This window comes from Grammomys surdaster, unplaced genomic scaffold (assembly GCF_004785775.1).
Source record: "Grammomys surdaster isolate TR1022 unplaced genomic scaffold, NIH_TR_1.0 100, whole genome shotgun sequence".
NCBI lineage: Eukaryota > Metazoa > Chordata > Mammalia > Rodentia > Muridae > Grammomys > Grammomys surdaster.
In genome coordinates, this window is record NW_021604579.1 from 15,849,267 (window position 1) to 15,874,502 (window position 25,236).

Genomic DNA, 25,236 nt, shown 5'->3' on the forward strand with positions numbered 1-25,236 from the left:
TTTAAAACTATAGCAAATAAATGAGCTAAGGAATACAAGCCAGGGTGCTTTGTTATTTCAGTAACATAGTTGAGGTGACTGGTAAGGACATAGTACAGCTATCTGGGGGAGAGGTTGCAGGGAGCTAGGAAAGAGTGAGACAAGGGGGAAGAATGACAGCTGGTAATAAGTGTGGGTGTGGGAATGGAGGGGTGTCCTGGCTCCTAGGGTCACAAGGCTGTTAAGACTACATTACAGTGTGACTTATAGCTGTCATTTATGGACTCTGACGTATAGGTGTCAAGTGACTATTGCTGTTGGCTTACAAGAGACAGAGAGTAACTTTCTTAGGATTTCCATTGCTGTGAAGAGATACCATGACCAAGACAACTCTTATAAAGGACAGCATTTAATTGGGGCTGGCTTATAGGTTCTGAGGTTCGGTCCACTATCAACATGGTGAGAAGAATGGCACCATCCAGGTAGACCTGGTGCTGGAGGATCTGAGAGTTCTACATCTTGATCCAAAGACAACCAGAAGACTGTCTTCCAGGCAGCTAGAAGTGTCTCAAAGCCTATGCCCAAAAAGATATACTTCCTCCAACAGGGCCACACCTACTCCAACAAGTCCACAGCTCCTAATAGTGCCACTCTGTGAACCAAGCATATACAAGCCACCACACTAACACAGGAAACAATGCCAAAAAATGTGTAGATGCTACTGTTTGGCATTATTCTTTGGACGCTTGTTTTGGTTCTTCATGTTAGAAAATACAAAAGCAGTCTCCAAGTAGGGTCAGAAGTGGGTAAGAAATTTCAAATAGGCAAAACAAATTGGGCACAGTGAGTCTTGCTTTCAGTCTGTGCTGTCCACAGTGGGATATAAAGGCCAGGCTGATACATGTGGTCCTATTTTTGATACAATTTGAATGAGTCACACTCAGTTTTTTTCAAAAGCAATTGAAAATTATATTTCCTTCTGGATGTGGCAGAACACCCCTATAATCCCAGTCTTTAGTGAACAACAACAGCCCTCAGAGGAAAAACAATGAATATTTAATTTTTCACTGTTGTCTGAACCGTATACTTTTTCATACATTATAGATTTTTTTTTAAAAGGCTAAAACCAAGTGTCATGGTTTAAGAAAGATAATTTCAAATGCTTGAATTCTCGGTGCTAAGGATCATGGACAGCAAACTCCAGCTTGAGAAGAGAAAACAGGCTTCCTACTAGTGTGTGCAGGATTGGATTGGAGCAGAAAAGTCCTGAAAGGACACCTCAAGAAAGGAAACACATGGATAGGTTTTGATGGAAGAATCTGGAACTCATCAGGGGACCAGGAAGTTGCTGGTCTACAGTCACCATTCCATCAGTGGAGAGGAAGTGTGGATGACAGAAAGTGGAAAAGAGCCATGAAACTGGGGACCATAAATATTAAAAACAAAACACACCAAAATAACACAATGTAAGTCACATATATTAGGCTAGATGTCAAGTTCTCTGTAATTTCTCATACTGGAACTATACATCTATTCATGTCATCAATGATATTTTCTACATCCCGTCTGTGACATCTAATATGGTCTACCAGTGTAGATCTGGAGTCAACAACAACAAAACCATGCCCCTGGGAATGGGAAGGAATTCTGTGAGGGAAAGTCTAGGCAAGGTTAATAGGTGTGGGGTAGGGATACCCTCCCCCAGAATGAGCATCTGAGATGTAAAGGGGTCTGAGGGAAAAGAAGGGGATCTTTTGTTTGCTTGGTAGCCATTGCTCCTAGCTGGTGAGTTAATGGAGTGCATTTACCTATCGGTTGCTATTGCTGCTGCCATCATTCGCTGACATTGGAATCCAGTGTCTATGGCCTTTGACCAACCAGTCACTCTCCAGGAACCCTCTGGGCCTTCAGTGACAGGCTGGGCCTGATGAGGCATCTGAGCTTTTGCCCTCTTCAGTATGCAAAGAGCTATTTATTCACTACCCCTCCACCATAATGTAAACTAATATAACAAGTTGGCCTTTGCAATATACATCCATTCTGTCACTTCTGTTCTTCCAGAGAACCCAGCACATATACTGTGTCACTCATTGCTGCATGTGCTGGAGGAAATTGCTCCTTGGGGGAGACTTAACCTACCTCCTTTGAGTGCAGGGATAGTTGCCAGAGCTATTCACGAATGATGCATAGGTCTAGAGGTGGTTTAATCAACTGATTGCTTCTTTGGGATTCGTTGTCCTTCGACTGTGGCAATTAGCTACTAAAAAGAACTCGGATTCCAGATCCCACAGAGGGAGGACTAACACAGCCAAGGAGAATTTGAAAGGCAGAAAAGGTTACCTTCTAAAAAAAAAATTGCAAGCGACATAATTAAAAGCATGTAATTCAAGAATTTGCTACTTCCAGTGATGCTAGTCGAAGAGGTTTATATGTCAATACATGTCTGTGGTCACCTCTGCCGTGACCTACTCAGCTAGAGTAGTAGGTCAGCTTGCCTAAGTCAGGGGAGCAAAGGGTAATAATCTGGAGCTACACAGGAAATCTATTAGAGCTCATATGGGGAAACAAGACCTTGTACTAAGTGCAACCAGCATTCTCAGGGGATGTACGTGCTAAGGAGTGCCAGGATGAACACCAAATACTTGCTCATGGTTCAGATCAAAGTGTAAGGCAATGCAAGGATTTCTTCTTAATTAAATAAGGTAGGCATGGGTGGTTTGGACGACAATACCATGATACATGTCAGGAAATAGAAGCAACAGAATTCTCCAGAAGGAAAAAAAAATAGTAGCAAAGGAAAAAAAAACATATTTTAGACATAAAATGTTCTCTGCAGACAGTTTGTTATTAAAATGTGGAGACGGCAGTAACAGATATTTTGAAGAAAAGTTTTGACCCATTTTCTCTACCTTTTGTTTAGGGCCTTGAAACAAACAAAAAACCAAAACAGCATTGTCTTAGTTGTAACTTGTACTGGTGGGTCAGGCTACTGCTGCAGCCCCACCTAGAGGGAGATTCTTAGACTACCTCTGGGATCTATTGGAATGTCTGCAGAGGTTTGGCAGAAAGGACTGGAAGCTTTAATGTGCTATGCTTGGCATCCTTAGTCTAAACCAATCAAAATCTTGCCTAAAGCTGACTTGGTGAGCAATGAAAGTTGAGCATCCACCCCTAGGCCCCTGAGTGCAGGAGGTCTGGACAGGGCTTAGAACCAATTGGTTCAGCTCTCCTGGTGTGCAGGAGCCTGGAGCTCTCCTCCCCCCACTGATGCCTATTTTCTACTGAAGTCAATGGGGTGCTGAACCTTCTGCCAAAGTGAGGACAGGGAAGGGGGCGGTGTTACCAAGCAGCAGCAAATTAGCAGCAAATTTGTGGAGTTTGCTCCCTGGCAGAGTAATTTGGGGGTGGAAGGTGGGTGGGCCACCTGGAATCCACAACGAGCACCAGACTGTCTACAGTTCAAAGCTGTTTTCCCCAACCTCAGAGTTTTTGATAAATAACTCCATTATGAATTGCACGTGTCCAAGAACAAGATCAGACTACCAAAATCATTCCATCATGGAATAATTCCATCATACTCGGTAACGCATACTCCCAATGTCTCAGAATTTCTCGGGGCTGGGGAAAGAGTGTATAAACCTACTCTTAACTGCCTTGTATTCTCATCTATTCTACAGAACTATTCTCGACTTCACACAAATCCTTCCTTGCTATTTTTATTTTCTTCTGTCTCCCACAAGTCTCTCAACTAAAGGAAAAGGAAAGTGCTGCTTAAGGGGACTAATTACCCAGAAGCCCTTGCTGGCTGCTCAGGCACATCTGGACATTTCTCATCATCTCTTGTAACTCTGACCTCAACCTTTAGAAGACCAGTACTGCTACTGTTCCCATTTTATAAACCGGAGAACAGAGACTCACAGTTAAGGGACTCAGCCAGGATACACAGACTTTGGCCTGCCCTCTTCTTGTTTGCTCTTGGTCTTCAAAGATGAGCTGGAGATGTAGTCTGGAGATAGAGCTTGTACACCCAATCTGCTCCCGGAGCAGAGTGTTTGCCATAATGATGATGAGGCCAGCATAGGACAGTACTAAGCTGATAGCAACCTTAAAGAGAGCTGGCTCTGTAGGTCATAAAACAATGGCTTTAACCCACGTTTAACCAAGCAAAAATGGGGCAGACACTAGAGCTCGAGTCTTGCTCCTTAGACCTCCAATAGTCTCTTGGTTTTTCTGCATCAGATTCTTTGTGATATAGGGCTGCCTAATACTGCTGAAACTCATTCAGCTTTTAGACCATGACTGGGCATTTACAATACATAAGGCATGATTGTAATGTGCCTGTGATGCAGAAGCACTTGCCACTGATGAACTGACTGGGGCAGCTGAAATAAATGTCATTCTTTTACCGCTGAAAACAAAAGCGTGTGAAGCCTGGATATAAAGCCAAGAGATTTTAATAGGTTGGACATCATTTATGAAACTACAGTGATTAAATGAGGACTGGCAAGATGGCAGCTGGGCCTTACTCTCTTGTCACAAGGGATGACACATGAGGCATTCTAGAAGAAACATTCTGTAGAGGGAGACTCTGGGCAGAAGGCCTGGGATTGTGGGTTCTTGGGAGTCTATCAGTAGTCTTCAAAGCATTTATAAGCACCTGGAAATTGTGTATAACATGTCTTGGGTGACCTATTTTTTTTTCCTTCTGGGAAGAGAGACAGTGGCTTTCATCAAAAGCAATATAATGTAATAGTTAAGAAACAGTGTAATGTAACAATGTAACAGTTAAGTTCTGAATCAGAAATCAGTCTTTCTAGGTTTAAGTCCCAGCATCTTCATTATTAGTGACATGCTGAGCGGGTCACTTCCTTGGTGCCTCAGGCTTTCATCTGCAAAGTGGGGCTAGTTACAGCGCAGTCTCCATGAGGCTGCCATGAAAATTAATGAGTTGTGTATGAAGCATCTGACACAACATTCGTACATTCAAAGGGCCACCATTGCCACCACTGCACATTCTTAAACTGGTCCCTAGACTTAAAAGGGGATTTACAGTCACTGCCATGAGACACTATTGTTCTGGTTAATAGTATCTATCATTTTCTAAGGGCCACTTTGGGACCTTACTTAAAAGGTCCTAAGCACTTTATATGCCTTAAAAAAAATCCTTACAAGAACTTAGGAAATACGGAGTATTTTTAATCTAACTTTAGCCCCAGTTAATGGATATCTGAAGCTATATAGTTAAGTGACTTGTCCAAGGTCACATGGATCAGCAAGGGCTGGATGAGTCACCATGTGAATTTAGCTTTGCCTCAATCTGGAGAAAAACAAATCCCTGAACTGCTGCAGAACTAAATGTGTATAAAAACAAACCTCCTCAAGGCAAGCCTGCAATGTCTTGGCTCACTGAAGACCAGAGGTAAAAGTAGCAATACATGCATTCCATGGAAGCCTCAGGTCTCCCAGTATCTACTGAGTATGGCTACAGCTATTCCCCATGTGTTCCAGAAGGAAAGAGATGCTCACCCAAGAGACTCTGGGAGGAGGGAGACAGATCACAGCTTCAGAAAACCACAGGAAGAAAGATGGGTTTGAGACATAGGAGAATGTGCATGTGTCTACTGAAAGCAACAGTGTTTGCACTGTGTTTTCTGGTAACTATTTTAGGAAGTGTTGTCAAGGAGATTGGGCAGCCTTGTCTGTTCCGTACTTTTGATATAAACTCAGTGCCTGCTACATGGGAAGTGCTGACCAGCTATTAAAAGAGAGTGAAGAAGTTTATCTTCCAGGTAGCTGCTGGTCTTCAGTACTGTGTCTCGAAGACCCATACTTGAAATGATTTAGTAAGGCTTTTAGAATTACCGTAAGGGACAGTTATGAACATGTTTTCCCAGTTTGGTGCTTAGACTAATTAAATATTGATCTTGGGTCTAAATGACTTTTTGAGCACTTGGGTTATCTAAGTATCAGTATTAATGATATTCTTAAAAAACGTGCTCTAGGATCTGCAGACAGTTTAACAACTTTGAGATGGTCTCTGAATGTCGTGTGCAGTGCAAGTCTTCATTAGCCACCATCCCTTGCATCCTTCCGAGCAGCCCCAGGAGGTAGGATAGGAATTGTTAGTGCTTTCAGATGAAGAAACAAGGGCAGAGTTTGGAACCCGCCAAGGTTCCAAGCCTGAAGGTGACTAGCAACTGTGACATTACTGCATTAAGCATTCTTTTGCCTCCAGTTACCTTAAAACTACATTGGGTGAAACTCAATTGTCTATTGAATTCTGTTCTTAAATGTCACTGTTACTTTTTAAGAACAAAGCTGTCCCTTGATCATTGTGATGGAGCTGTTCATCCACTCTGAGTTTGCAGACGGCCTGTCTTACATGCTGCTGGGAAGACTAGAAATGACACTGTAGTTGCTGCCCAGAAAGGTATTTGTTATTCCCATTTCAGAGCCCAAGCACTGGAGTCTCAGACAGGTTTAAACATCTTGACAAACAGCAGAGTTAGCAAGCTGAACTCTGTAGGGATACCTTTCTCACTACACCTCAGTTCCCTTGGTGACAAATACATTGTCTCTGTCTTAGCTGTCTGGAATAGAGAAATTGGACTTCAAAGTTCCTCTAGATGGGAAGTCAGATTTGTTGAAGACAGAAAGTCTGAGGTAGGCAGACATGCTAAGCTCCTAACTCAAGCCTTGAACTGTAAATGCCTCATACACATGTCAGGGCACGAGGACACAGTGTGCTCTTAGGACAGGACTGGAAATGTGGGAGCAGAACACGGCTCTCAAAAGGGAGAAAAAAACAAAAACAATAGACAAACAAAAACAATACAGAATACTGTTGAGAAAACCCATGGCTGCAAACCACCAATGACAACCAGGTACTGCTCCCAGGATTCTGGGTACCCCAGTGGTTTAGTTGTTTAATGGTAACCAGTTGTTACCATTATTACATGCTCCTCATCCCATTAAGCATGGAGGACAGAATGCCAAGTGAGATTTTTCCCTAACAGAGGCTGTGGTGGTTTGTATATACTTATTCCAGGCAGTGACACTAATAGGAGGTATGGCCTTGTTGGAGAAAGCATGTCACTGTGGGGGTGGACTTTACGACACTCCTCCTAACTATATGGGAGCCAGTCTTCTAGTGGCCTTCAGATGAAGATGTAGAATTCTCAGCTTTGCCTGCACCATGCCTGCCTGGGAGATGCCATGCTCCTGCCTTGATGATAATGAACTGAATCTCTGAACCTATAAGCCAGTCTCATTAAATGTTGTCCTTATAAGAGTTGCCTTGCTCATGGTGTCTGTTCACAGCAGTAAAACCCTAACTAAGATTGAAGTCTATGAAAATCACAATCCAAATCACCCCAGGAATAAATTACAACCTTGACTTTATAGATGAGGAGATATGTTCTCCGTCCCAGGACTCCTCTAAAGAGACATAGGAAGATCACAGGGGCCAGATCAGATCAAAGCCATGCCTTCTTTCTGTTACCTTGTAGCTGCTCCCTAGTGACCTACATTATCGAGCCAAGTATTTAAAGAGAAGCATTTCCAGAAGTCATATGGACACAAAAGACTCAGGTGTTATGTTAACTACTCCCACCTATCTCCTTCTCATACAGCGTCTGGAGAAGCTGAATGTCTCCCAAATACAGCTCTGTATTTTATGGTTTCCAACACTGTAACTACTTTGAATATCAAGAAATTAAAGGAAGTACGTGGCCAGCATGAGGCCATGGCTGGGTGAATCATTGGCTGAACAAAGGGGTATAAAGTGAAGAGTGTAGAAGCAGAGAGTGGTGACACAAGTGACATGTCCCACACTGCCCTCTCCTTGCCTTGCTCCCATTCACTCTGTTGACTCATAAGCATTTATTGACTTGCTATGACTCATAAAGTTCCGTGTCAAATGCAAGAGATTTGGTATGTCATGCGTAGTCCCCCAAAGAAAGGTTGCTTGCATCAACTTGGAAGCAGTCAGATGTCTTCAGATGTGCATAGCTCAACTGCAGAGAACCTCGTTACTCAAGGTCATGTCTTACAATGGCTCCTAGAGTACTGACTGATATGGGGGTATATGGTTCTCCTCAGCCAAACATAACACAGAGGCATCATTCAGGCTGCTGCTGGATACATACAAGCATTCATCTTGCTCTGCCCACAGCATCCCACACATCCCACAAGTGTTAAATTCAAGGTCTCTGTCAGTAAACATTCTGCAAACTCTAGGTGGCTCTGCAGAAAGCCAGTTGGCATAAGGAGAGACATTATCTTTGCACAGCCATAACTAAGGATAAAAATTGTAAGACATAATCAACAATGAATTTCCCTGCTCTAAGTAGTAGTGGGCCTTTTTGATAGGAATAGTGGTACACACTTAATCCCAGCAGTCAGGAGGCAGGACTTCATGAATTCAAAGCCAGTCTGATCTCCATAGTGAGTTCTAGGCCAGCTAGTGACCTTGTCTCAAGTAAGACAAAGAGCTGTGAAGACAGACAAGTCAATCTTATTTAACCACACAAGATGCCTGAACTGAAAGTTGTTTCCATTCAATCTGATGGTAGCTAATGTGTAACATAGCATTCCTGTTCTTTAAAAATTAATAAGACATTTTTGAAAGAGAATTTCCTACACCTTTCACTTGGTTTCCAATGGTCTCCCCCAAACAATCTGGGCTCATTTATGATACAGTGGCAGAAACTGCCAATGTCCTTCTGACTGTCATTTGCTTCTCTGTCTTTTGGTAACAGAATCAGAATTTTAGTCAGCCACATGTCTTTCCAGGGGAAGACTATATTTCCCAGACTCCCTTGCAGCTGATGTGTCCATGGGAGTGAATTATTGTTAGGATCTTAGTGGTAGTGATGTGTGCACTTTCCAAGCTAAACCCTTAAAGAAAAACACATGGTTTCCATTTTCTCTCTCCTCCATGTCTAATCCGAATAGAGAAGTGCTTGATGTTGTATCAACCCAGGAAGGCAGAGCAATGATGTAGAAAGTTTCTGGACTTTTGAGTGACACTTGGGAACAGGATTCTCTAGCTTTCTGGGCTATCTAGCAGTTTTGACATTAATGTGAGAGAGATAAACCCTTTATATTATTAAAGACTCTGGTTAAGCAGCTCAAACCCAGTGTTCTATCTTATACAAATATAACCAAATCCAAAACAAGCATGGGTGATTTTTGTTGTTTGTCAAAAAGGCTTCTGTTCACGATGAGTGACAATTAATAGAGAGAGCTATTTTTGCTGAAACCCTCTATCTATGCTGAAACCAGCATAGAAGTCTGTCAATTTGAGTGTTCGCCCCTAAATGAGATGTCTATATCAGTTCTCAAAGAACTTCACAGAAGAAGGGGGCAGAAAGACTAAGAACTAGAGGATGGGAAGTAGACCTGTCCATTGCTGTCCTCTGGACATGATATGGCTGTTTCACTTGAACTACATGAGACTTGGTCCATCAAGCATCCCATCATGAATAGGCAAAAGGTTCCTAAGATCCCGTTCTTCCAAAAGGGCTATGTACAATTGACTGTTACACAGAGAAGAAGGAGTCATAGTCCTCAGTACATTGCACCACTAAAGCAAATAATTGTTCATCCATGCTCATGCAGGTAATCCATTAAATGTAGTAGTGCAACTATCCTACACCTTTCCCAAAAGACAAGAAAGCAAGAAGTAGACTTGAAAATAAAGAGGTTGGTGGGAGATAGACGTAGACATGATTATGGTGGAGATTTTGATCAAAGAATTATGTGTATGAAATTGTAAAAGAATAAACACTAAAAACCACTAAAAAAAAATTGAGATCATCTCACTCCTGTCTGAAGACAAATAGAGAGATGAAGGAAAAGAGGAACACTTAGGCACTGCTGCTGGGGATGTAAACTGGTGTACTTGTTCTAGAAATCAATGTGAAGGTTCCTCAAGAACAGAAGTACCATCTGACCCCGCTACATGACTCCTGGGTATATGTCTATAGTCAGCATTCCATGAGACACTTGCACATTTGTATTTATTGCAACATTGTTCACAAGAGCTAAGAACTGAAACTGGCATAGAAGTCTGTCAATAGACCAGCGTGCAAAGAAAATGTGGTACACATGGACAATTGGAGCTTCATTCAGGCATTAAAATAAATGGTGGTATGGCATTTATGGGAAAATTTATAGAGATAAAAGGTCATTTTAAGTAAAATATTGCATGTTTTCTTCATATGCAGGTTGCAGATATGTGTGTGTGTGTATGTGTGTGTGTGCAAGTGTGTGTGTGTGTAATAAAAGTAAAAAGGGGACCATGAGAAGGAATAAGATCTTAAGGGAGCATCGACGGGGGGCGGGCAGTAATGGAACTCATACAACATGAAGACACTGGAGAAGGCTAATTGCAGAAAGAGATGAGACCATCAAGAGCAGAGGAGTGAAGGAGGATAAATAAAAAAGCATTTGAACATGTGTATCTAAAAATGCATAATGAAATCTGTCACTTTATTAGATAATTAAAAAATGTGAAAAAGAAAGAGAAAAATTAAAAGCCTTCCAATTTTCCTTGTTGCTGAAGCTTTGTTTTGACAAGAATTATCTTCAGGTAAGTGTGCAATATGTCTGCACATGATTCGTCTGCATATGTGTCTGCACATGATGATGTTGCTTATTTTATATTGCATATTTAATGAATGATTTGAGTAGTTATAAAGGGGAACTAAGAAGAATGAAACCAATTCACAATAAAAGAGGTCGAGTGAGTTACAATTAAGGAACTCAAATTCAGAGAGGAGTGAAAGAAACACATGAACTACAACTTGTAATTAAAAATCTCAAAATTGGGACTGGAGAGATGGCTCAGTGGTTAAGAGCACCAGCTGATATTCCAGAGGACCCGAGTTCAATTCCCAGCATCCACGTAGTGACCCACAACCATCTGTAATTCCAGTCCTAAGGTATACATCATCATTTGGCTTTTGAGGGCACTGCATGAAGATAGTGTAGAAAAACACATGCAGGAAAAATACACATACAATAAGGAAGCAAACATATATATATATACACACACATACATGTATATATATATATATATATATATTAAATGAAGAGAAGTTAGAACTTCCATTGAAACCTTGCCATGACCCATTTGGAGTCTCGTCTCTTTCTATGAATGCTGGGTTTGATACTTTTGTGGCATAATAGAAACAACCTTAGTAGAAGATTCTGGTGCAGCACTCACTGATTTAGGAAGTCCATCCCCTCTAACACTGAAGGAAAGTATCCATATATAAATGTCTGACTGCCTGACTAGAAACATCCAAAGTGTTGCCAGGGTCAGTGGTTGCTCCATCATGACACTGTCTGAACTTTCTAAAGTTATTTTTGTCCATGTGCTTCTGATAAGATACAGCATTTGATCTATTTCTACATAGAATATCTAGAAAAGGGCACGGATTCTAAAACCACTTATGTTCAGCTCTCTCTTTATACACTTATGTGCACTCAGAATGCTTGTGCTTACCTGTCTCTAAAAGGAGTGTCAAGAACTCATTCCTATTCTGAATATCAAAATTACAAATATGAGGGAGTGAATGACTCTAGTGAAGGAACAGTTCCTGGCAGAGGGAACAAATCAGAGTGGGACCAGAGAGCAGCCGTCCAACCTGCGGTGGAAGTCAACAGCTTTACTCTGCTGTAGTCTCAGAATGTGTTCATCTACCTTGTTTCTATGTGTTTATTTTTTCTCTCATCTCCTTGGCCTTAACCATCTGATGGCTATGGCTACTACAGGTAACTTCTGAGGAAGCTTCCAGCTTCCAGGCACTGTTCTCACTGTGTCTCAGTAGCATATCGGGTAGAAGAAAACACACCAAGCAACTTGGGCACACACAAGTTCATTTTGACACAATGGATCCCACCTTACCTAAATTCTGTGGGCTTTTAGCTATGTTTTTGGGATGTGACTAGAAAGCCCACTTTCGTACATAGTTATCCTTTTAATCGGATGGACTTGCCTTCTTCCATCTCCCCATGTGATTTCCAAATACCCACTCAATTTATCAGGCCCTACAGAGAAGTGAATATAAACTTGCTTCTGCCATTGAAGAGATTTTCTTAAAATAAGCAAACAATCAATCAATCAATCAAACAAACAAACAGGTGAACGATGATTCAAAAGTGAAAGGTGAGGAGAAAGGATTGGCTGAACGGTGAAAATGAAGTCAGAGGGATAGGCAGGCCACAGTGCTTCCTGGCCTACAACTCTTTGGGATGCGAGTTTAAAATCTGCACCTTCCATTGCAGAGGAGAAAGAAACTGTACTTCATCCTTCGGTTAAGGTAGCAGCTGAATATATGATGAAAAGTTATTGCAAAGTCCATCTGGGATGGCTGGGTTACTATTAGCAATCATCTTAATTTTCACAGACAGATGGAATCAAGGACAATGTATGCACAATAATCTAAGTTTTTGTTTTTTGTGTTTTTTAATCCTTGGAAGGCAAAAGTTTATTCTCAAAGGAACAATTACAATTGTTTTAAAAATACTACTTGGGATATTTCTAGAAGCCCCTAGAAAGTGGCATTTATTAAGTAAGCTGTTGAGGGGGAGACTCCCTCAAGAAGCTAAGAGAATCTCATTAGGGAGTCTGCATCTGTGTTCACAGCTATTCTTAGAAAACAATGTTGGCATTTTTCAAACCCCAGGGAGAAAATACTTGAAATATTAGCACTCAGACTCAGCAACTAAAGAAATTAAGTAGTTAGGAATGGGGAACGGGAGCCCAGATTGTGGGAGAAGACCCGTAAGAATAATATAAATGAGGCGAGAACTCTGAGGTGCCTCAATGCCAAGAGTGCTTAAAATGATTTGAGGATAAAATGATGAAGAATATGAATTTTAAAAATCTAGTGTTGTTTTATTTATTTACTATGATTTTGGACCATCCTAAGGGGAAGTATTTTTAAGAGTGATTTTCTTGGCTTTCGTGTATTTTCATAAAGACAGAAATGGCTAGTGAAATTCATATATATATATATATTTAAAAATTAAGTCTCCCTCAGAAGTCTGGAGGATCTTATTGTTATTCTTTGATGCTTATTAGAAAATAAAAGAAAACACAGTTTCACGTGTCTTTGCTAGTTTGAAAGGCACAGGAACTGCAATATAAGAGGGTAAGACTGAGTTACTCAGGGGCTGCAGAGTTCATCAGATTGGACACATGTCACTCTTAGCACACGTGTCAGAACCCAGCTCTCTGCCCAGCCTTACCAAAGGTTAACATGGAGACTCCACTCACCACAGGCGACGGGGAAAGTGCGATGTTGCCTATGGAAGCTTTCAGCTCGTCTACTGTCGCTGCGTTCTTAAGGACGTCCTTAGATTGCAAGGGCTTAATCTTGATATTGAATTTCTTGTGTGATTCTTCTTCCTCTTCAGATTCACTTGAAGAGTAAAAGTGCTTTCCTTTGGTAGGTAGAACACAGTTAAAGACATTTAGCTCTTCCTTCTGCTGGGAGGTCTGGGTGAGGGCAAGCAAGAATGACTACACATAGACAAAGCAAAAGTAACCTCAGGTGGCAGGAAAACAAAGCAAAACCTACAAAATTGAGGGAGGAAAAGGTTAGGTTCACTGTCCTCAGAAGCTTACCAAGGACTGTGGACTCTGAGGAGCATTGGTCAAAATCCTACGTGTGTGTGTGTGTGTGTGTGTCTCGGGTGAAGGTTGTGTATTACACCCAGATCACAGACAAGAACTCAGGAGGTTATTCATCTCCAGACATGGGATGGCTACTTTAAAGGACACCTATAAAGAGTCTTAAGGGTTTTGGAGTTGGCCAGAGTAAGGCAAGGGTGCTTGAGTCTTTTAGTGGAGAGTTGAAAGAAGAGGACAGTAAAGCTCTTTGCTGCTCACTGTTAATAACACTCACTGCCATATTGGGGTGCAGCAGGCAACACATGGCCACAGTGTGCAGGCTGTCTTACAGCACCTTTCCTCCACTCCATCACTTTATCTCGGTCCCTCGACTAGATCAGAGCTCATCCATACTCGTCAGCCACCAGGGTGCGCTTGGGGATAGTTATTCATCCCTGAGACTAAGTATAGTAGCTTTGGTTATTTTGCCACCTTTGTGAGGCCTGAATTTAGCTTGCTGGTTCCTCAGACGATATACATCTAAAACATTTAAAAAGAAAGGATATAGCCTGGTTCCTCAGGTCTGATGCTGTAACCTTCTTCATCTAGCTCAGGTGAGTTCTGAAAGACACAAATGCATATACATATACATATTATATGCATATATGTGTACACTCATATATGTAATGGTAATAAAGAATAGTTCAGAGGATGTTGGGGGTGTGTGAGGAGCTGGAAGCTGGAATGAGGGTAGAAATGTTATGAATATAACAATCCTGTCAAATTCTCAAAAAATAAGGTATAAATGCATGTTAAGTGGTTATTATTCCAAAATGACAGAAGCATTTCTTTCCTTTTAGAATCATCTACTCAAAAGTATAGACAAGCCTCCTGGTTTAAGGGGTTGAGGATTTAGCATTTGGAAGTGAATGCTAAGCAGTCTGTGTTTAAATCTTTATTCAAGGATATTGGAAGGACCCCAATGTACAACCCACAAAATAAAGCACTCAAAGAGAACTTACCCGGCCTTTCTTACAAGCCACAGACTGTGCTAAGCAACACTGTTGATTGAAATGCAAACTATTTGCCCTAAGGGAAATTAAAACATGTTCTTGGAGGCAAAAAATTATAGAGAAAATAGCACAGTATAGCAATGTTAGATATTAAAATTGACGGGACAATAGATTAGTTTTAAGAATAAGGGGAGCTACTGGAGCCTTTCAATGTTGATAAGAGAAGGTAAGGTTGGGGAGTGGGGTTTCTCCATAGTGTTGTGAAAAGCCTGGGTTGAGACTGTGACTCAGGTGCTGATGGTCCAAGTATCAAGGGCAGCATGACTGGAAAGTAAGCTGTACAGTGGGGGGTGAGGGTGGGGAGCTGGGCAACAGACCAAAGGCGACTGTGCTAGGGTGGGGACTTTGTCTTGCTAGGGCTGCTGAAGTTTCTAAGCTACAGTGGAACATGTTGGGGACAGAATGGTAAGTAGACTGGTGGAAGGAGGAAGGATGACTCATTTAAAATATGTGTGTCAACTCAGACACGCTTGCTAAGACTGTAGCTCAAGTTTTGGTGATGGGATAGGATGAACCAAGGACATTTAGAGGAACTGACGGTCAGCTCTTAGTGACAGGAGGAAAAAGAGGAGGGAAGTTTCAAGAAGATTTTCAAGTTTCTACCCTCCAGTCCTGGGAGTCTGACTGTCAGATGAATCTAACAGCAGAGAGCTAATACTTTTAAGGGGAAATTGGAGAAGATAAAAGACAGTGTGCAGATTGGTGTTCATATATCACATTTGTGTTCCTATTATAAATGTGCGGCACAGTCTCACTGAATAACATGACAATCCCACTTGGCAAGGATGAGCTCAATAAGCAAAAAGGAAATGAAATGTAATCGGATGGTGTGTCGGCACGAGTCTGGCTTGCTCCTTGACTCCATGTGATTTGAGACTGAATCCTCAGCTGATGAAGGAAGGACCATGCCCTGCCGAAGTTGAGATTGGAGAGGCAGCAGTGAGAGATCTCTGATGCAAAAACGATATACATGTTCTATTAGAAATCTGAGGGTGGTACAGGTTGGATGAACAGGCTGCTCTGTTGTGGCTAGTGGCGTGTATGGTAATGGTGCTAAGAATTATGGGGAAAGTTTAGATCTCAGCTGGGAATCTACCTTCAGTCCCTGAAAATCAACTGACTATCACTTGCCCCGGGAAAAGTTCATACCATATAGTTTTCATCACATATCCCAGACTCAGTAGTTAACTTCTTTGCCTCCACATTCAAAGCTGCTTAGAAAGGGAACTACCTAGATTTAGTATGAAAAAAAAAAGCATTTCTGAATACAGCTGTGGGCTTAGTATATTCCTGGGATGTGCAAGTGATTAGCTCAGAGTCCTTGCATCAAACACACCAGGTAACTGCTGTACCTATTGACCATACTCCAACACATAGCTGGTACTTGGAGAGGCCAGGTCTTCTAGCCAGGTTTGATAGGTTCTAGTGCTGTGAACATCAGTCTGTCCTAAGAATGGCAGCAGACATTTCCTAATAAAGCATACAGCTTTCCAACAATTTCTATGTCCTATTATGTATCTAAGTACCACAACTCATTTTAAAGTTGTATATAAAGAAAAATGTTCTTTTACTTACATATCTTTCCCAATCAATTTCTGCATAAAATCCATTTGGTGCCCCATTGCTTTTCTTCTGTAATAAATTTAAAAATAAATTTAGGAGGGAGACATTTAAATGAAAAAAAAAACCCACAATGGAACAAAAAACACCAAAAAACTAAAAAACACTTAACTCTTATCTGGACTTAGCTATCAAAGCACGGATTAGAGCATCCTCCAGTAAAAAGCACACTGGTGTAACTGGGTGGTAAGTGGGCTGTCAGAGCACTGAATGAGAAGCCAACACACATATTTCACAAGACAGCAAGTTAGGTAGAGCTGGCTGTTAAAAGTTTATTCAATCACGGATCAACTTGTAGGATTTCCATTATGGTTTAATTCTCTGTATCTTGAGGATTAAAATCATATGGCTATAAAATGGAAAACTTTGACTTCTGTGCTGCTGATGTAAAATAGTTCCAATATGCTCAGAGTATTCAGCTGAGTCACTAATTGCAGAATTATTTTCACCATGACTCAACTGATAAAATATAAATGCAATCAGCTTTAGATTAGTTCATTCAGCTCCTAGTCACTGAAAATTGTATTGCTTTTCTTTCCAAATGGCTCTTCTTATCAAATTACTAAAATATAATTTGAAGATCAAGGGCCAATTTGTCCTTTCATGCGCTCTGTGCTTCCATATCATATCACACCACGCACTATTGCAAGAAGAAAACAGCATGGTACTGTCTCTCGCTTATCTAAGTTTTATTTAGGCTCACAGTGGAATTGTGACACATGAACACAAGTACTAGACCAAGGATGTGTCACTCTCCAAGAGAAAATTAATAAGCTTCTCTATTTTTTTTTGGACAAAAGCACAAGTAAGGTTAGTGACGAAGGGTCTATTCGATAACATTCTTGCATTTAGCACACAAAGCAATGCTAAGTCATTGAGCAATAGCAGACCTCAGAACAACACATATGGTGACATACGGGGCTTGAGGACAGGGCCTCTCATTTTGCAAACACAAGTAAGGCCTCTTGCTTTACTTGTTGCTGGTAGCTATCAAAGTGGACAAGTAAAGGAAGCTTTGCACCTATGTACAGAGGATTTCTAGAAAACCCAGGAGAAATGTCACCATCCATTACACTTACTAAAGTTGACTGGGCACTCTAAGAATAGGCTGTGTGTGGCTCATCAAGGGGTATAGTGCACAGGTGTAAGTGGTGTGCTCCCCCTTGCTACAGACTATCATTGCATGAGAGTTCACCAGGCCTTGTGTCCATGTATGTGAGGTTTCTGCTGGTCGCTCTTTACCCCCATTCCTCACAAAGATTACACGTATGCAGACATCATTTCACTCTTCCCACAGAACTGCCTTCGTGATATTTGAGCTTCAGTGGCAGTTTGCCCAATTTGTCAAAGGGCTTTAAAAACCTGTCACTAGCTCTGCCTGTGTATATTGTAATGCTACTATTGAGAGCCTGGTCAACTTTGTGTGTCAATAATCTCTCTTGGAAAAAGGCCTGCCTCCAATTTTCATATATATAGTTTGTGCTTTACCAATCTGTCTAAATTATGGTTTTACTGCAAGATGCTTCAACTCCTTCCTAGAAAGCATGTATGAAAACCAACTTCAGCACAAAATTTGACATAACAATAGGGAATCAGATAGGCCACACTTACTCTAGAGACACAAACCCATGGATATTGTCACCAGTGTAACCTGTCACCAGTTTGCCTTTCACTTTTTAAATGGCTCCTTCATACAAAGGAGTGCTATTATAAACTCAAAAATCTAGGTAAATTAAAGACTCCAAAGTTTGTCTAATTCTACAGCTTTTTTCTCTGTCATTATTCTCTGTGATTAAACCTCCTTAAATTCAAGATACTCCACAAATTAATATAAATAAGCTATATGTATATAACATATGTATATTCATGTGTTACTATATTTATATTTTTTCTTGACAACATATATAAGAATTTACTAAAATAGAGAATTTACTAAATTATAAAAAAATTTACTAAAATAATTTAGTAAATTCTAAAGAATTTAGTAAATTCTAGATTTGGGCCTAGTAAATGTTTCCTTATTTCCATAGAAACCAATGAAGATTGAAACAAAGGAAAACAAAAATCTAAGAGAATTTTTCCCTCTTATAGCAGTATTAAAAACAAATACCAAATTCAAGCAACACATCATAACAGTACATTGCTTTGGTAAGATATTCAGCACTATACACACACACACACACACACACACACACACACACACACGGCTTTATTAGAGTAATTGGCAATTTGTTCTCATTCATGCACGTTTATTGTAATTTTTTTATTTGTTTGTTATTTTTTTCTCAAGTGAACAAGGTAAGCCAGGTTTTTATTGGGATTTTTCTGGTTAGGCACAAAGGAAAGTAATTCTTGTTTTTAAACATCATACAGCTCATAGTCAGTGGACGTATCAGTCTCAGTGGAAGACACTAAAGCAGGGATGTATGTGGTGAAGAACCATGACTGGGCGGTTGGATCTAAGGTTGATGGCAACATCTACATGCTGGTTATTTTTCATCCTGGAGTCCGAGTAATATGCTCTTTTGTTTTTTCCCTTTTCTCTTTTCTAAAACTTCAGGTCTGTGTGGTATAACTTTTATAGCTTGAGTTTTTGATTGTTTTTTAAAGGTGACTGACACCCATGAGCATAGTTGTCTTGTTTTTATAGGCATTTAATTTTGGATAATGTGAGGAGCCCGATCCATGGTTCTCATCCTATGGGTCATGATCCCCTAGGGTGTCAAACGATGTTTTCACAGAGTTTAAATATCAAATATCCTGCATATTATAAATTTACATGAGGATTTGTAAATAGCAAAATTGTAGTTAGGACGTAGAAGATAGCTTTATGGTTGGTTTTGGGGTGGGGGTGGAGATTCACCACAACACGAAGAACTGTATTAAAGGGGTGCAGCATTAGGAAGTCTGAGAACCACTGAATTAGATCAATAACTGTAGTAATGATTTCTCTCAATTGAGCACTCAACAGTTACATGTTTCCACTGTGAATGTTCCCCCGCCCCTTTTTGGTGAGCTGCTACACATATTTTTAGTGATCTTAAAAATACGTGATATACTACCAAAATGTTTTCTTCTTCTTGGTAGAATTAAGTTACTTTGTAAGCAGTCTTACAAGACAGCACTCTCCAACGAAGCTCCTTGTAAACATGAAAACACTTTTTGTGCCGTTCTGTGTGTAGCCACTACATAGGAGGGGCTATATAGTATTTGAAATGTGGCGAGTATGACCAACAGATTGAATTTGAAATAGTTTCCTAGAGCTACACAGCTGTAGTTAATGCACAGCCTGGACCAGGATCAGCATCCTCGACTCCAGATTTCTTAGTCAAGATTGCTGATTTCCACAGGGCAGGGTTCTGCCAAACTCCTAATATTACTGATAATACAGTTGGTATTTATTTCACCAAGTGGAATCTAACTCGAATTGCATGTTGATTTATACTATACAGTCAAAGTCATCTTTACAGATACCAGAATTTTTTAAAAACCTAGAAAGTCTAAATCCTTGTCCTTTGCCTAAAACAAAAGACAACGCAAGTCTTTAGGCTCGATTATTCTCTTAACGGAATCTTCAGACATCAGCACATGACGGTCGTATGGTTGACTTAAAACCTGGACCTGGATAGACAAGAAGTAATTTGGAGTTACCTTGTTGACTGAATAGGGATACTGTGCCTTTCCAGAGTTGAAGTGGGGATTTCCCTCACTGTTTCTACAACCCCTCGGAAATTTAAACTGAAATCTGTGTCCTTACCGAAGCTTTCTTCCCTCCTTCACGCGCACACTCTGCTTTGCTATGGTAGGGTGGCTCATGTGGACTGGGCTGCTGGAATTGATTGTTTTCATGTAGAAAAAAGTTGTTAAAGGATCTGTTTGTTCTTCAAGACACATATAAAGAATCACACGGAGTCAGCAAACATATCACAGTAGAGACAACCTCTAGACCAAATTGTTCAGCCTACCAATCGTGGCAGGGTTCTGCAGGCAAAGAGCGGACTTTAGGGCCCATAATGAGGCTCTATTCAGCAGAAAGGAAGTGGGAAGGAGGGAGATGGGCTAGGGCACCAGGGGCCATTTGGATCCTCATTCAGATGGCATTTAGTCCACGCATAGAGAACAGACACCAAGACAATACAGAAAGGAACTGGACAATTTCTGTTTACATTTCTAATCTGTGAATGTAAAGCGTAGCTCCCCTCTTTCCCCCTGATCAAAGCCTTTCAAAAGGTCAACAAAGAGCAATAGGGCACACAGAGGGCAATTCCAGAACTGTGCCCTTTCCTGCCTGCATGTTTAGAGACAAGCAGGATAGATCTCACAGCCAGGGACTCTGACCCTGTTACCCCAGTGTAGTGTGGAGAATTAGAACCATGTAGGGAAAGTTGCAGTTACTCTGCAGCAATTACGGTTTGTCTCTGGGTTAGAATGTGTTGTCACACAAAGCTACCTGAGGTCTAGACGTTGTGACAAACAGCTCTGCCAATGAGGATACACTCAGCCAGTGAGCAGCAAGACACACCCACCTTCACACCATGCAGCCCTGCCATGCAGCCTCATCAGTGATGGGCTCCCTCAGAGTCTGAGAGAATTGAAGTATGGCCATTTTGAAGCTTCGGCACAGACTCTTTGGTTCCCGATGTGTTTACAAGCTCAGCACACCTGTAGCTTGTAGAATCGCATTCATGAAAGGTACAAACACCACCAGCTCCGGGCCTTGAAAAAGCAATCAGGGCGTCTGGAAGCATTCTCAACCATGTCAAAGCAGTTTCAGCCCACAGATTTAAGGACTTAAAAAATCATTTCGAGTTTAGAAGAAGTTCAGGCTGAGATGTCTAAAGATTAATAATGGACATATTAACTTTAGCCCACGACACTGGACCTCCGAATTTGGTGGTCAAATGTTTGGGAGAAATTTGAACATTTTCTAGTAGAGCTTATAGCTAAATTATAATTTCCAATTATACATGAAAGTGAACCTCCTTTTTCAGAGAAAATGTACTTTTTCTAAAGGTGGCCTTTTCTAGAATAGGCTTGTTTTATTTCTGGAAAAAATAAAATTAAATACTTCCTTGTTCTTATGAGTATTTTTATTTATGGCATTTCTAGCTAATAATAGAGAGGACACAAACTGCTAATAAATGATTTTACAGGACTTGGGATGGTGTAAGAAGAACTCAGGGAGATCTGGATAGCATTGTGCCCATGCCTGCAACACATGTTCACGGGCATCTTCAACATCAGGTACCATGGTACACATTCTAACAGATATGTAAACTGGGGCTTCTTAGAAGAGCAGAGACTAGTGAGGTAGCGATGGGATCTCAGAGACAATGAGCAGGGGGGTGGCTTGGAGGGGGGAAAGACAAGACTAAGAGAGTGGGAAAGTGAGAGAAACCAGGAGCAGCAATCCAACGAGGGCAGAGGAGATGACAGAGCCTGGCAGAGGCATAGACGGGAGGACAGAGGACCCAGGGAGAGGACCAAGCTGGAAGCAAAGAGAAGACACAGAAGCAGAGAGTACCTGAGACAGAGTTAAGGAGAGGGCTCTGAGCCAGAAGCAAGAGGTGAGGAGAAGCTGAGTCTTCTGGGCCTTTTTTTTCCCCTGCTGAATAGAGCCTTGATTATAGAGGTACCCAAAGTTTGATCAATTTCATTCTATTTCTTTAAAAGAACATTTCATAGCAAGAATCACATGAATGCAAAAGGCACCCCAAAGCTGAAAACTCTTAAATCAAAAGCAGGAGAAAATCTCCTGCTATGGTGTCAATTAGCACCCCATTAGGTAAAATATTATAAAGAGCAGTTTTTTTAAAATATATTTTTAACCACTGGGTTTATTTTAGTTCTTATTCTGGCCCAGGGAGCTTAATGTGTGTCCATTTCCCCGGAGTAACAGCTGTTCTTTTGAACTCTTTGAATAGGCATCTGATTAGATAGGAAGGAAGTCATTTTGGGAGCTAGGGCAGCCTCCCATAAGTCTGATGAGGATCGGTCTAAGCTGGCATATCCCAGACCTCTTTAAAAACCAAGAAATCTGGCAGCCAGCTAGAAGTTCACTTTCTGTTCAATTGAAGCCCAGTGGATACATTTTTTTCTCCTTCTGGCTGTAAAATTCAGGCATAAGTAGTTTTAAGACCGTTCCCTACTTCTGAATTTAATATAGAAAATGTATTTGTGGCCCAGCTGCTCAAGGGAAAAGTTTCCTTCAGTTTTATTGGGAAGCTGCTCCTTTATGACTGTGGAAAAGAAAATTCTCACATAATGAGCTTTAAGTCACTGAACTGGAGATGGGAATAGCCCCTGTACAAACTATCCAGCATTTTTTTTCCTTTTGACTTGCTATCTCCATGGCTAGTTTGCTTGTGTGCTCTGGGGCTGGGTTTTAGGCGAGTGCAATATATAAACTCTAACTTGACAAAGACCACATTTATATCTCATGCACATTTACTAAAGAGAATTAAAATTGTTGGACTTTTGAAAAGAGGAGGGAAGAAGAAGAAGGAAGAGGAAGAGAAGAAGAAAGGAGAAAAAGAAGAAAAAGCAAAGGAAGAGAGAGAAGCTGGTTTTGGGAAAATTTAAGCATAGCAGATATAGTGGTGCAAGCCCACTAAAAATGGTCATTTAAATACTTACCATTCCATCTCTATCTGGCGAGCCTCTGTAAGAGAAAGGAAATTGATAGAAATTATGAAAAAGAATCACTCTTGCTGTAGTGACTAAAATACCATTAGCCATCACCTTCATCCTCAGTGTATTCCCACTGCCATAAACCTCACTAAGGAAACACAAACCGATCAAGCTGAGTGACATCTGAGTGAGAGGTAGACACATATGTGTCAGGCAGCGATCGATAACCTCAAAACAAACTGAAGTCCCAAGGCACACATTGGCAGTGATGGAGCTTGCTCCACTTATTGCAAAAACCTGGCCCTTTCTTTTTAAAAAGATTTATGTTATTTTAAATTATGTGTATATGTTGTATGACTGTGCATGAGCATGTGCTTGTGTGAGTGCAAGTGCCTATAGAGGCCAGAGAGTATGTCAGATCCCCTGGAGCTGAAGTTACAGATAGTTGGGTGCCTCCTAACATTAATGCTGGGAACCGAATTGAATTGTTTGCAAGAGCAGTATTGGCTCTTAGCTGTTGAGTTCTCTCTCTCCTGTCCCATTCTTTCTGGCTTCACTTAGATCTATCATAAAATATATATCCAGGCAGGCGTGTACTCCTTTAACTTTCCCCTGTGAGTGATTCTGAATTGTCTTTTTATGAAGTTTAAGCTTTTGTGCTAGTTTTCAACCAGTTTGAGATTCTGTACCTCCTTCCATATTTCTGTAATTACATCCCTTTCAAATATTGGACAGGGGATGGAGGTTGGAATTGTGTTAAGTGGCGCCCTCTGGTGCTGAATCCTAGGGTAGCAGTTCTGTGGTGGTGACCGGCTGTGATGCGTAAGAATTTTGAAGTAAATGAACCTGGAGGTTCAGACCTCACCATTTCTAAGTTCTATTACTTTGAACTTGTTCAACCTTATAGCACAAAGACTGAACAAATACTAGGTCCTGACAGATGCTAAGCATTCAAGTGTTGATTCTACTTTCTTTTCTTATCCATTGACGTTTCTTCACTGGGAACACAAACCTCCCACTTCCAGCCACACTGTGAGTAGTATAGAGAAAGCAAGTTACTTTTCTTGTTACAGACGGACTGGCGAGGCGAGGGAAGGTGTAGTGGTTTGAGTGGCATGCCTCCGCATAGTTTGAATTCTTAGCAGAACTGTTTGCGTAGGCTCAGGAGGTGTGGTCTTGCTGGAGGAAGTATGTCACTGAGGGTGGGTCTTTGAGGTTCACACCATTCCTCATGCCCTCTCTGTTTCCTGCTTTTGGTTCAAGATGTAAGTCCTAGGATTCCTCCTCATGCTACCTTTGTTCTGGTGTTATGTCATTCTTTGGAACCATAAGCTCAAGTAAAGTCTCCTGTAAATTGTCACTAATACAGAGGGGGTAAGCGAGAGGGTAGCCACTGTTACATGGGAACATGCTTTTAGTTCACTGTAAGAAACAAAGTGTTACACTATTGGCAAGAACTAGAATGTTGTACCTTGTTTTGTTTTGAAAGATTGACTTATTTTTATTTTATGAGTACGGGCGTTTTGGTTGCATGTTTGTCTGTGTACCATGTGGATGCCTGGTGTCTGTGGAAACCAGATGAGGTTACTGAAGCCTCTAGAACTGAAATTACAGATGGTTGTGAGTCTCCATGTGAGTGTTTTTGAGATCCTCTGGAAAAACAGCCAGTGCTTTTAACTGCTGAGGCATCTCTCCAGCCCTGGTCAGCTAAGTTGATGCCATTTACATTAAAGTCATTACAGAACAATGTCTGGATATTCCTGTCATGCTTTTGGCTATTTTTCTGGTTTGTTGGAATATTAGGTGTTTTTTTTCTCCCCTGATTGGATGAGGGGCTACTGTGTGGTCACAGTGGGTCTCCTCTTCCTCCTATTTCTACCACCACCACCACCACCACCACCACCACCACCACCACCACCACCACCACCCTTTCCTGTGCTCCTGTGTTTGGGATGATTTTTTTCTCACCCTTTGTACCACAGTCTTGTGAACTTGTCCTTCAGTGCTGGTGTGGTTGCCATGAATTGCCTTAGTGGTGCTTGTTTTGAAATGTCCTAAGTTCTGCATCAGTTTTAAAAGAGTGCTCTGCCAAATATAGCAGACTCTTTGGCAGTCACTTACTTTTGGGGCTTGAAGCATATTGCATGTTTTCCTGGTTTTTAGATGATGAGAGAACTGGCTTTATTTTGTTGTGTTTGCCTTTGTAGATCAGTGAGATTTTTTTCTTCTTTACAACTTTTGGTGTGTGTGCACATTCTCTCTCTCTCTCTCTCTCTCTCTCTCTCTCTCTCTCTCTCTCTCTCTCTCTCT

The 25,236-nt window shown here is 41.1% G+C and overlaps 1 protein-coding gene across 7 annotated transcripts in view; it reads right to left on the reverse strand.

Annotated features, from left to right (window-relative positions):
• Positions 1–25,236, reverse strand: part of Sgip1 (SH3 domain GRB2 like endophilin interacting protein 1) — a 197,364-nt gene that overhangs the window by 79,884 nt on the left and 92,244 nt on the right. For 2 of the 7 annotated variants that reach the window (XM_028785363.1, XM_028785357.1), the window contains exons 3-7: positions 22,933–22,957; positions 20,054–20,122; positions 16,252–16,308; positions 14,170–14,224; positions 13,268–13,443 (exon numbers count right to left, since the gene is read on the reverse strand). In XM_028785363.1, coding sequence (XP_028641196.1) covers positions 13,268–13,443; positions 14,170–14,224; positions 16,252–16,308; positions 20,054–20,122; positions 22,933–22,957 — 382 coding nt within the window. Of the gene's footprint in view, positions 1–13,267; positions 13,444–14,169; positions 14,225–16,251; positions 16,309–20,053; positions 20,126–21,820; positions 21,905–22,932; positions 22,958–25,236 lie in introns of all 7 variants that reach the window. The other 5 variants (XM_028785349.1, XM_028785343.1, XM_028785326.1 and 2 more) reach the window with 4 other exon arrangements.